General features: G+C 45.8%; 1 protein-coding gene across 2 annotated transcripts in view; it reads right to left on the reverse strand.

The window, feature by feature from the left end:
• Positions 1-13,918, reverse strand: part of FAM20B (FAM20B glycosaminoglycan xylosylkinase) — a 139,165-nt gene that overhangs the window by 102,973 nt on the left and 22,274 nt on the right. For both annotated transcript variants that reach the window (XM_069231542.1, XM_069231541.1), the window contains one exon: positions 1,845-1,954. In XM_069231542.1, coding sequence (XP_069087643.1) covers positions 1,845-1,954 — 110 coding nt within the window. The remainder of the gene's footprint in view (positions 1-1,844; positions 1,955-13,918) is intronic.

A 13,918-nucleotide genomic window follows, 5' to 3' on the forward strand; every position in this document is an offset into this window, starting at 1 on the left:
AAGTCAGTCTTTTAATGCACGTATGTATAGGACCTTGTAAAGTCATGTACTCGGATACAAATGAAGGAGTAGTTTATTGTAAATTCAAACTAGACAAAAATGTGATAGAGCATTCTTGGATTCTGCTGCTGCCTCCCAGTTTATTGTCTACAACCTTCCCACTATTCTACATTTCACCACATACCAATACAGGATGGTATCATCCTAGGTACAACATTAATGATGCAAACTTGTGCATCACGACAGACATTTGTGCTAAAACTAAAGAACAACACAAATGACAGTCTATAAAGGCATGCCAGAAGCAGTAAACCCCAACTGTGTGTAGGGCTTTGGGCCCTAATGCACCTTCATTCATTCACTACATAACCTTTACTGAGCTCTGTTGAACAACACAACAGCACTCGCTAGTAGTGTTGATATGGATGTGTTCCTCCTACGGCGCATATTGCTGAATAATGTGTCCTTGTTCTAATCACTGTCTTTACTTTTATTTATCTTGAGTCCCGCTCCCTGTTTTTTTAAAACCGGAAAGACACTTTAGACAGCCATCTAATCAGCCCTTTCTGTGCCCGTCTGCTCTATCTAGCATCATAGACAGTACTTGCCCCAGATGTATGATACTTGAGCTCTCCTGTATCTAATGCTCTTTGAATTCGGAGTTTGCCCTCCTCATTCCCGCTGGAAGGTACATACATACATTAACTGTCCTTTTTCTGTAGCAAGATGTCACTGTGTTACTCCGCTACCTTTCATCCTAAACTGAGGCTGTGTTCTCAGGGATTGAAAACAATACTCCACATGAGGCTTCACTAATAATTTATATGGGAGGAGCGTCAATTCTTCTCTATTGTTTGCACTGTTAGGTAACCAGCCCCAAACTTCCCTTGTCATAGTTTAAAAACAATGAGATAAATTCATGAAAGAACTACATCTTACCTCTCCTATATGAGAACGTCCAATACATTCTCACATTTTAACTGGGCTCGATGTCATGGACAGTGAATGCACATCTTTGACAAAATTACTAAAAAGGATGTCTTATCTCACTGACAATCTTGGATTGTTCTTTAAGCTACCCTCATTTGTTTTCAAATTTGTTTGAAGGTATACAACCTACGGAAAATCTTAGCCTGCATTGCCCTCAATAAAGGCAATTTAGATGGTGCTTCCAGATTAATCCTTGCCACATTCTTAGACAGAGCAGCTTTTCATCTGACTCCACTGAAAAATCAATCATGGGTGGGGGTGGAGAAGGTGTCCACGTCACTAACCTTCCCATGCAAGTGACTTTTCAGTTTTATTACACACACAAATATGGGGTCAGTTCCTGGGGTGAGATGGGAGCTCTGCTTAAATTCCCTTGGCCTCTACCTGCAGCGATAGTAACTAACGGGAGAGTTTAGTCTCAAAGCTGATACATTTTTTGGCAGTTCAATGAAGTGTCGCCAATAGTAACATGAGGCAACAGCGGTCTCAAATGCTCTTTCAAAGTCTGGGTTCATTCTGGTGGGATTACCACCAGGTGATAAAGGAGAATTAATTTTCCAAATCCAATCCATCTTTGACCTTTGAAGAGATTGCCAATCATCAGACAAATGCTAAATAAATTGCTACCCTGCACAGCTTATTTACAGCTGGCTACACGCACACAATGTCACACTTTCAACATTGGGGGAGAAAAAAAAAGAAAGAAAGAAGGTTGCATTCCCCAGGGCGCAAAAACAAAGTAATTAAACTGAAATCCTGAAATTTGCGAAGTTGCATCATTTAGACTCCTCTTTTGTTCACAAAAGAGTTGAAAAGAGATGTGTTTTCTGGAGATTGTTAGATGAAGAACTTACCCACTTTCAGAAAGGTGCTCATCAGTGAATCTGTGGCAACAGGTTTAATCTCACTCTGCAGGTTTACAAACCGCCCTACCACCATTGGGGCCCGTCGAAATCCCAGAATCCTGCAACAAGAAAGAGCAAATGGGACAGAGGACCTCAGTGCAGACTTCCACATTCCCCTCTCCCACCTGTCCCAATGTCATATAGATTAGCTTTCATAAAAAGTTACATCTGAAATATTCTCATTCATAGTTTTAAATATCAACCATGCAATCAGGTGTATCACGTAAATTTATTTATAAATCCAGCTGATGGTCATCTTAAATTTGTTTGAAAATGACAATGCAGTGTGCATTCCTCTAACTTAAATAAATGTAACCGGAGATCTCTTGCACAAGATTCTGCTACCTCAAGGAAGCAATTTAAAACAGAATTTTCAATCAGGAGTGCCCCTTTCTTCGACTTTGAATGCATCAGCTTTATTGACAATAAGGCTCTTTTTTCCCCAAAACATGTTGTTGGTAAATTATACTTTTATAACCAAAGTATCTCAAAATACAAAGATCTTGAAGAAAGAACAAAGCTTGACACTGGTTAACCTAGAAGCCATTGAAGAAACTCTAAGAAATTTATGAAATACTGTTGTAAGGGTCTTAAATGTTGATGTTCTTAAAAACTGCACTTTCAAGAATAAAATTGTCAGGTGATATCATATACTGAGAGATTAGAATTCCACCATCATCTTTTAGTCTAGATGCAGACTATTCGTTTTTGAGCCAATGATAGATCCCATTATCAATATTAAGAAGGAGTCTTCAGATCATTGAAGCCGCTAAACACCTATGGCGTGCCACAATAGCCAAAGTCTATGGATGGGTGATAAAAACGGGAAACTCCTGTATTGTTTGGCCTCCCATTAACAGATGTCCAGAATTGTGCCTGGAATCACAGATGAACGAGGTACTACTTTGCATGCACTCCTGGGCGTGGCTAAGGCCTTCGCCCACTACACTCAAAGACTATACACAGCCTCTCCCAAAGTAGATTTGAGCCACTCTGCCCGCTTCCTGCATGATATACCTCTCCCCCAAGCTGAGGTTCAGAAGCTAGACGAAGCCTTCACAGCTGCAGAGACAGCTACAGTTTTGTCCGCAATGGCCACAGATGTCTTGACTCCCCAGCTATTAGCCCTTTACCACGAGGTTGGTCGGAGAGGTGCCTTCCCACCGGAGGTAGACATGGCCACGATTGTGGTAACTCCAAAGGCACAGCCTCCCTTCACTTCTTGTGCCTCCTCGGCCCAACATCTCTCATCAATGGGGAAGTCAAGCTCTTTGCTACACAATAAGCCACTAACCTCGAACGCATTCTCCAGACCTTGATACACCTGGACCAATGCGGTTTTATGTCTGTATGAGGCATTGCATCCGACACCTACATGTGGCTCTGGCCCACTGTCATCTCCTGCCTCCTGACAGCCTTGCTTTTCATTGAGAAGGCATTTGATACGATGGACTGGGGGTATCTACTGTTGGTGTTGCGGCAGGCAGGGGTTGGTCCCCGCTTCTATAGACTGGCCAAGGCCCTTTACTATAACCCAACGGCACGAGTCCAGATTAATGGTTCCCTCTCCCACGCCTTCCCCATATAGCGCAGTACTTAACATAGCTGACCCCTATCCCCCATCACTTTTGCTTTAGCAATTGAGCCACTAGCACAACTTATCCACCACAACGCTCAATTGCAACGCTGGAGGTGGAGGGATGGACACGATGACCGCATCACCTTACATGTCGATGACGTTGTCCTTTACTTAGAGGATCCTGCAAATAGTGACCCTCGATGTCTCTGCATCTTCCAATGCTTTGAAAAGGCCTCTGTCCTCTAAATGAACCCCCCCCCCCAAAATCAGTACTAGTACCCCCTAGCCCCTGCTTTGGCTGGCAAAATATCATCCCCATCTGCTGTATTAGCGTTAAAAACCTAGGTATTTGGGTGGCTCTTGGTCCCTAAGCCTCACGTCCTTGACATGGAGGGCTAATGACGACCTCACTTGGTGGCACTCAGTTCCTTTAAACAACATGGGCCGCATCGCTTTGTATAAAAGGATGATCCTACTGAGGTTCCTATATATCCCCAAAATATTCCACTTCTCCTACCACATTCATGGTTCCGGGCCTTAGACAGAACTGCAACTTCATTTCTGTGGCACAGGTCCAGACCTCGCCTTACTCTCCACCACTGCTAGCGTGCCCCATATGAATGGTGCTTAGGAATGATCAATTTATATCGCTTCTACTTGGCCTCCCATCTCCTAGTGTTCAACGGCGACTGGTCAGACCCGGCCTATCAAATGGAACTTTCCCAGATGACCTTCCCCCAAATACTTGTCATGTTATATGGCTCCCAAAATTTGCCAAAACACCGCATCAGTGACTAAAACAGTTCTCCTGGCCTGGAGAGCCGCCCTACGACATAACAGATGGGCCAATATACTCATGCAACAAACATCTCTTTGGCATGGCACATAGTTACGCGAAGTGGCAACACTACAAGGCCTTGAGAAATGGAATCCTAATGATCCACCCCACCTGGGCGATGTTTGGTCAGGGACACGCATGTGATCCTTGCAGGAGCTCCCACCTACCTATGAGCTTGCGAATACACAATTCAACAAATACCACCAACTAAGACATGCCCTTCAATGACATACTTTTCACACAGACCCTCTTCCGGAGTTCAGTTCACTTGAGGCCAAACTCCTTATGGGGGTGCTAGACAAGAGAGGTATCCCAAATTTACTGAACACTGATTATCTACGCCCCGGGTACCTTGCACCATCTTAGAGCCTGCTGGGAGAACTAGTTGGGCCCTCTCGAGGATGACAACTGGAGGGGTGCCTTGAGGGCGCCTAAGACTATCACATCTCCTCCCGTTTGTGTATGATACAGATATATTATCTATATGGCAGCTCTCTCTCTATGACCAGATTGCACCATGCGGGAATCCTCGCAGACCCGACCTGCCCCTGTTGTGGAAATGATCCAGTTGATTTTTTCCACATGATCTGGCTATGTCCTCAGATTCAGAGGTTTTGGTCTGATGTGGTGGGTGAACTCACAGGAGTGTTGGGGTGGAAGGTACCACTGTCCCTGATGGTGATTCTCCTGGGGGGACTTGGATAATTTTGGGGGTATGAGGGATGATCAAACGTTTTTGAGAACTGCTCTGATGGTTGCCAAACATGATACTGCAATGCAGTGGAATGCTACCACTCCTCCCACCCTCTCCCCTACAGGAAAAGAGGGGTGGACTGGTGTGCACAACAAAAGAGACCGGTTTATAAAGCCCGGGGATGCCCCCACAAACACAATCGAATATGGGGGAAATGACTTGGTCAAATACCCCATGGTTATTCCTAGGACTAAATAAATTGCTGGGGTATTATTATATTATATTGCTTGGAAATCTGTTTTGTGCTCAGTTGATCATGCTGTACTGTTGCTGTCAAGTACCGCCTTGCTGTATTGTTGGCCTCTTGAAAACTTAAAGAAAATTTGTATATCAAAAAAAATATTTTAAAAAAAGGAGAACCAGCTCCTGCACCAAGGACATACTAGTCTCAGTAGTAGTTCTAAAATTAGCCTTGTATTTTTGCTCCAATGTGTCTCACTACTTTTATTCACTTACAAAATTGTTCATCATGAAATACCAGATTAATGGAAACGTAGTAATAATACGTCCTGAATAAGAAGGTGATCAGGACCAACCCCTTGAACTACTCCCCCACTTGTCTACGTATTATGATTGGGACTAGCTTTGAATTAAATCCAGAATTCCTGCTCCCAATAGCTTAAAATATGGTTGTGTCCTCCTCCCATGTTGGTTTTATATAGCAGATTTTGCCAAATTTGTAAAATCTTTTAATCCCTTATCCACCTAAATAGATTTAATCAGCACTAATTTAAGTACAACTTATCTTACTGTGGTAGAATGCAGTCAGTTGAATGCTTTGGGTAGCTATTAGAGTACCAATATTGTAATGGTTAATGAAAGAAATAACACTATGACAATGGGTGGCCCATGTCCAACAGTCTTCGGGGGCATGGCTATGACAGCAACAATAGAGGACGTGTAGAACCAAAGCTCAGCTTCGGTGTCTACAGATCTTATATTTATATGCGGGTGGTAGCACCAGTGTAGGAAGTTGGCACTGTATGCACTATTTCAAAGTAAGGAATAATATGCACAGAGTCCAAGGGTTCCCCTTAGAGGTAAGATAGTGGCAAAAAGAGATAATACTAATGCTCTATTTTGTGGTAGTGTGGTCGAGCAGTAGGCTTATCAAAGGAGTAGTGTTAAGCATTTGTTGTACACACACAGGCAATAAATGAGGAACACACACTCAAAGACAATTCCAGGCCAATAGGTTTTTGTATAGAAAAATCTATTTTCTTAGTTTATTTTAAGAACCACAGGTTCAAATTTTACATGTAATACTTTAAATGAAAGGTATTGCAGGTAAGTACTTTAGAACTTTGAATAATCACAATAGCATATATACTTTTCAAATAAATCACATATAGCTATTTTAAAACTAGACAGTGCAATTTTCACAGTTCCTAGGGGGAGTAAGAGTTTGTTAGTTCTTGCAGGTAAGTAAACCACCTACGGGGTTCAAGTTTGGGTCCAAGGTAGCCCACCGTTGGGGGTTCAGAGCAACCCCAAAGTTACCACACCAGCAGCTCAGGGCCGGTCAGGTGCAGAGTTCAAAGTGGTGCCCAAAACGCATAGGCTTCAATGGAGAAGGGGGTGCCCCGGTTCCAGTCTGCCAGCAGGTAAGTACCTGCGTCTTCGGAGGGCAGACCAGGGGGGTTTTGTAGGGCAACGGGGGGGACACAAGTTAGCACAGAAAGTACACCCTCAGCAGCACGGGGGCGGCCGGGTGCAGTGTGCAAACACGCGTCGGGTTTGTCGTTGAAATCAATGGGAGACCAAGGGGTCTCTTCAGCGATGCAGGCTGGCAAGGGGGGGGGGCTCCTCGGGGTAGCCACCACCTGGGCAAGGGAGAGGGCCTCCTGGGGGTCACTCCTGCACTGGAGTTCGGATCCTTCAGGTCCTGGGGGCTGCGGGTGCAGAGTCTTTTCCAGGCGTCGGGATCTGAGAACAGGCAGTCGCGGTCAGGGGGAGCCTCGGGATTCCCTCTGCAGGCGTCGCTGTGGGGGCTCCGGGGGGGGCAACTCTGGCTACTCACGGTCTCGTAGTCGCCGGGGAGTCCTGCCTGAAGTGTTGTTTCTCCACAAGTCGAGCCGGGGGCGTCGGGTGCAGAGTAGCAAGTCTTACGCTTCCGGCGGGAAACGCAGTTGCTTTAAAGTTGCTCCTTTGGAAACAAAGTTGCAGTCTTGGGTGAACAGGGCCGCTGTTCTCTGGAGTTTCTTGGTCCTTCTAGAGCAGGGCAGTCCTCTGAGGATTCAGAGGTCGCTGGTCCTGGGGAAAGCGTCGCTGGAGCAGTGTCTTTAGAAGGGAGGGAGACAGGCCGGTAGAGCTGGGGCCAAAGCAGTTGGTGTCTCCGTCTTCTCTGCAGGGTTTTTCAGCTTAGCAGTCCTCTTCTTCTTAGGTTGCAGGAATCTGAGTTCCTAGGTTCAGGGGAGCCCCTAAATACTAAATTTAGGGGTGTGTTTAGGTCTGGGGGGTTAGTAGCCAATGGCTACTAGCCCTGAGGGTGGCTACACCCTCCTTGTGTCTCCTCCCAAGGGGAGGGGGTCACATTCCTATCCCTATTGGGGGGATCCTCCATCTGCAAGATGGAGGATTCCTAAAAGTCAGAGTCACTTCAGCTCAGGTTGCCTTAGGGGCTGTCCTGACTGGTCAGTGACTCCACCTTGTTTTTCTCATTATCTCCTCCGGCCTTGCCGCCAAAAGTGGGGCCGTGGCCGGAGGGGGCGGGCAACTCCACTAGCTGGAATGCCATGTGGTGCTGTAACAAAGGGGGTGAGCCTCTGAGGCTCACCGCCAGGTGTTACAGTCCTGCAACGGGGAGGTGATAAGCATCTCCATCCAGTGCAGGCTTTATTACTAGCCACAGAGTGACAAAGGCACTCTCCCCATGTGGCCAGCAACATGTCTCGAGTGTGGCAGGCTGCTAAAACCAGTCAGCCTACACAGGTAGTTGGTTAAGGTTTCAGGGGGCACCTCTAAGGTGCCCTCTGGGGTGTATATTACAATAAAATGTACACTGGCATCAGTGTGCATTTATTGTGCTGAGAAGTTTGATACCAAACTTCCCAGTTTCCAGTGTAGCCATTATGGTGCTGTGGAGTTCGTGTTTGACAGACTCCCAGACCATATACTCTTATGGCTACCCTGCACTTACAATGTCTAAAGTTTTGCTTAGACACTGTAGGGGCACAGTGCTCATGCACTGGTGCCCTCACCAATGGTATAGTGCACCCTGCCTTAGGGCTGTAAGGCCTGCTAGAGGGGTGACTTATCTATACTGCATAGGCAGTGTGAGGTTGGCATGGCACCCTGTGGGGAGTGCCATGTCGACTTACTCGTTTTGTCCTCACCAGCACACACAAGCTGGCAAGCAGTGTGTCTGTGCTGAGTGAGGGGTCCCCAGGGTGGCATAAGATATGCTGCAGCCCTTAGAGACCTTCCCTGGCATCAGGGCCCTTGGTACCATGGGTACCAGTTACAAGGGACTTACCTGGATGCCAGGGTGTGCCAATTGTGAAAACAAAAGTACAGGTTAGGGAAAGAACACTGGTGCTGGGGCCTGGTTAGCAGGCCTCAGCACACTTTCAAATCAAAACTTAGCATCAGGAAAGGCAAAAAGTCAGGGGGTAACCATGCCAAGGAGGCATTTCCTTACAACCAGTGACTGACTCCCACCGCCCTACTGACTCCTGAGGAAAGCGCATCACATCTAGCAGGGACAAGCTGCTGCCGCTGCCTTAGACCATGAACAGCTGATGCCCCTTCTGCCCACTCCAAGAGGGCACTGGGCCTCCCTGCGACCTGCTCGACACTGGCCCTCTTGCTGGAGCAGGAGCCTTTGGGCTGGAGTCGGCCCCCAGGCCTGAGGAAATCGCAAGTTGGTACCCCTGAAGCTGACCGCCTTTGCCAGTCTAGCTTTGGGGGTCAAAAGCGGAGGAGATTTCTAACCCTTAGCGTACCGTGCATACACACAGCAAGAAAGAGATATATGGTCTACTTGTATATGTGTCGCCAGAACACTAATATTACACTCCTACAAGACACACACATTAGTGCCACCAAACTGCACAGAGTACGCCTCCACTGGTGACAGCACATATACAGCCTTTGCACCAGCATCCTGATCTGGATGAGATCCAGACTGCCCTTTCAAGAAACTGGTTATTGTGGACAGAGAGGGCCCATATATCTTATTAGAGGGTAGGCTGAACGGTAAATCGGCTGTATCTATGCCCCCAATACTGATAAACACCTTCACTGGGTGAAACTGTTTGAATGTAAAGCCCACAAGACTCATCTTCCTTGGCCCCTCGTGGGTGATTACAATAGCGTTCTCGACATAGCATTAGATTGGTTGCAACCCCCGCTACCTCACACACTGCTATGGTGACAAGCGACACTTCTTCATGCATGGGCTGGCCACTGGTCTCTCACAGACTTGTGGCGTGCACGCTTCAGCTCACACAGATTATATTCCTTTTATTCTCCCCCTCATCAACTACATATCTGGCTAGACCATTTTCTATGATCTCATTCCCTCCTCCATACCGTGAGACACTCAGACTACCTGGAGAGAATTGTTGCAGACCATGCAGCACAGACAGTGGATCTGTGCTGGCTACCCCTGTGACCGCTGGTTCCTTTATGGTGTCTCCAACGCGACTCGCTGGACGACCCAGGGACGCACAAGGCACTCACATACAGCAATACTTTGCAGAGAACCACAATTCAGTGGGGTGCCGAGCCACAGAGAGGGATGCATGTAGGTCGCAACACAGGGAATATCCATTAAGGATATAGTAAGGAACCGCAGGACACTAGATCGAGAAATACGTGCGGCTGAATCACATCTAGCCACCCTGGATGGACATCCTGACACACACGCAGACATTACCACCCAATGTATTCAAGGGAAGGAGGCCCTAGCATCAACAGAGTTTTAACTTTGCTGCCCACACGGCCGCTTGGCTGTCTTGCCAGGAATTGACCACTCCTCAGATTACAAAGATCCGCTCCCGAACTGGCGCAACTCTCTGTGGACAGGACACATACTTCGGGAGCTTGCTCGATATCATGCCGAACTTTACGATGCCCCGGTGGCAGTTCCCACAACAACCGCCTTCCTAACACAAAATGACCTTCTGAGCATCCTGGCGGACATCAGGGAAGAACTAGATGTCCCGATTACAGTCCAGGAGGTCCGCAGGCCATTAAAGATTTGGCACATAACAAGACTCCTAGTCTCCACTCGATTACTACTCCACCTTCTAGGTTGCCACACCCCACCGACCGTGACTCACTGTTGTGTACAAGGAGGCACACTACCTGGGGTTCCTATCCGGCTCGCTTCACGAGTCCCTCTTGGTCCCACTCCCTAAGCCCAACGTTACTGAATTCTTATTTTTATTATTTATTTATTATTATTGCTATCTTAGGAGTGAATTACATAATTCGGGGCAAAATTTTGGCAGACTGATTCTCACAGGTTGTCCCAACACTGGTCCATTGTGACTAGAATGGCTTTGTCCCGGGGGAGAATACTTAGGAGAATATATGCTGTTTGTTCCACGTCCAGGACCTCGGCTCATACCCTTAACACTGCGGCGCTCATATTGGATGTGGATAAGGCATTTGATATGCTTTCTTGGGATCTCCTTTTCCAGGTACTGGCCTGTATCAGCGTCGGAAAACACCTCCTAGCATATACCAGTCTTCTGTACAGCTGTACTTCTTCACAGGTCCACCTGGGTCCTTTGGTTTCAGATTCGATCCCAGTCCGGCGGGGCACATGGCAGGGCTTCCCGCTATCTCCCCTGCTGTTTGCCCTAGTGATGGAACCAGTGGCCATCCGGCTCCTGAAGGAGGGGCTGTACTGGGGAATTCCACTGTTTGACAGAGTCCATGCGGTATTCCTTTAGGCGGAAGACTTGTTAATATATCTCAAAGACACCCAGGTGACTACTGCCCCGCTGCATATTACCTTAGCAGAATTTGCAATGGTTTCTAGTCTTCAGATTAACTGGGCCAATTCCATGGTCTATCCCTTACACCCTGGGGCTCTGCAACAAATCATGACGATTGGGAGAATTTGTGTGCGCTGCATTCCTCATTGTGGGAAACGCTGCCAGTCAGCACAGGCTACATACTAAAGTGCTAGAGCACAGTCTTGGGCTGGAAATGAATACTATTACTTTTGACCAAGATGAGGTCTTTGAATTGTCCATATTGTAACAACTACCATTCCCCAGATCATTGTTGTCCTGATGAGATCCAAGTACTCTTTGATAGGGTCGAAACATAATTGACAGTCTAATTAGGCCGACCCCCTTGTTGTGAATGATAAATTACTGCATTGACAAATGTATTCTAAAATCCAATAAGAGGCTGTCTTTTACACCAAAGACTATAGAAATACAAGCAATCCTTTTATTGCCTTTTGATGTGGTGTCTCTTGTTCACTCGGGGTGCACTTTCGCACTATTCTACTTTACAGTTTGATTACATAAAGGATCAATTATGTCATGGTAATGTTTTTTATATTAATAAACTTGTGTTGTTACATGTGTTGGGGTACTGGTTTTAGTGGGCCAATTTGATATGTCTATGAAAGATGATTTTCCGTCATTAAGCAGAAATTGTGGGGTGGTTAAGTCAGTAGCAAGATATTTTTCTGCTACAACATACAAAATCGATTTAGAGTGAGTTTCACGTGAGTATGTGTTATGAGATTATTCTACCCAGGTTCATGTGAACATTCTGGGTTGCTCTTGTAATTGTGTTTTATCTTGAGGGAAGTGACAGAACTACCGGACCTAGATACCTGGCAGGCTTGTGCCCTAGACGTTTACAAGCGCAAAAAAAGAACGCACTCAGTTTCCTACACTGGAACTCCTCACAAAGACTCTAAAATGGCGAGCAAACACCCTGCCGTCCGTAGCGGTCTGGAAGGAGGCAGTGAGTAATTGGGGGGCAGCAGAAGAAATGTCGCTCCGCAGTGAAGAGATACAAGGTCTATGCCGCCGACCAATTTCTACCCATTGAGCGGTGATCCTTGCACACTTTCAGCAGCACATTCAAGATGATACTTTGCCACCATGACCCCGAACACACAATATACTGACATGACACTCAACAACACTAGCAGACGTAACTATTAAAAGCCATATTGAGAACACTTGATTCACATCAGCGTAGGTGATCCACTAGTCCCCAAGACCCACTGTCCTGGCAGCGCGAAGCCCACCAGCTAGATGATCCCCCTTCCTACGATTATAATTCCATTATTGCTATTCTAGCCCATTCACCCAGCAGTGATCCACTATGACCAGGGTTCTTAACCAACGACCCCTACTCACACCCAGTTTACTACCCAGTTTAGTGCAAATGTAATTAGGCAAAATACAGTCATGTTGTTCACACAATCAGTAGGCCAATGCTGATCGACTTGCAGAGCCACACCCTGTGGCCCAATCCTGGCTCGCTTGATTTTAACACTGCTGTTACCTCTGCGTAATACCATTAATTTTCTGTTACATGACAGATAAGAACCATGCTATGCCAATACTGTATGCCTGTTCACTCACTTTACGATGTAATAAAATAAAAATAAAGTTGAAAAAAATATGTCCAACAGTCACCGCCACCGGATACTAGTCTTTAAATCGTTAAGTTATTAACCCTATTTTGCTATTATAGCATTTAATAATCTATCATGGGTTACATTTGAAAACTGTCAGCAAAAACATTTATTGTGTTGGGCATACTCCAAATGTTCAAAGCTTATGGTAAGAGGGATGTAACAAGTCCATTAAGAATCTGCATAGCTACAATTGCAGTTTTTGCCTTCAACGCTATTGAAATCCAGACTTTTACCACCGCTAAAGAAACACTTCAACTCTGAAAGGCTTATCTTGGGTGTAAGATGGCGCACCCAGATTGAGTCCTTGCAACTGGAGCTTGGTTTGAATGGGATAAGATATTGTTTTTTTTATCCAAGCCTCCTTCCTTAGTTTTATAAAGTATTCTTTGGTTTTAATTGTTAGGTGATGTCACTCAGAGGCATTATTTTAATCAAGCTACTCCATATCTCTTTGGAAGCCTTGTAAAAAAAAAAACTAAGCTTGAGATCCTGAATCAGACTTATACAACATATATGAAATTACAGTTAAAAAAAAAAAAAAAAGATAGCCCGGGTAATGGTTATGATTTAGAGCTAGACCACCCAGCGTTGACAGCCAGAATGAGGGTGACTCAATGTGTGGCTCTGTACAGAGTAACTGTAGCCTGTGTCTGGGAAACCCATATGATCCTCATCCCCTCATGTTTGCCTGTGGTAGTACAACATGCCCATGAGTAGTTCTCCTAATATTGAAGTTTAGTACAGAGCACACAGGTCAGTGTTAATCGAGGAAAGGAAAAGAAGTTTCCGGATTAGTGGAATTGCTAGAATGAGGTTTGTTCTTGAGTGGACCCTGCACATTGCCATCATCTATATTCAGGCTTGGGAAGCTGCCAACTTCAGTACCTTCTGGAGGGTGGGGAAAGTTCCAACCAAGGCCATGTGGTGATGACAGGTTACACCGAAGATGTATTACAGTAAATAAGAAACAGTAAAAAAAAAAAAAAAAAGATATTTGTAGTGTTGGTCAGCTATTATAGGACTTCAGGTCTCATAAGGAATAAGCATCTACCCACAATAAAGGGCATAACATTGCCTCTTCAATGGCCCAGGAAATGGGTTGGTACCCCAACCAGGTGTACCAAATCACTTTATTGAAAGTTCGGATTTTCTTGCATCTGCTTGACTTCAGGTTTCTTTGCATGAGCCATGTATTTCCAAACAGAGTGGGTGTCAGGCAATCACGATT

Source organism: Pleurodeles waltl, chromosome 4_2 (genome assembly GCF_031143425.1).
Source record: "Pleurodeles waltl isolate 20211129_DDA chromosome 4_2, aPleWal1.hap1.20221129, whole genome shotgun sequence".
Taxonomy (NCBI): domain Eukaryota; kingdom Metazoa; phylum Chordata; class Amphibia; order Caudata; family Salamandridae; genus Pleurodeles; species Pleurodeles waltl.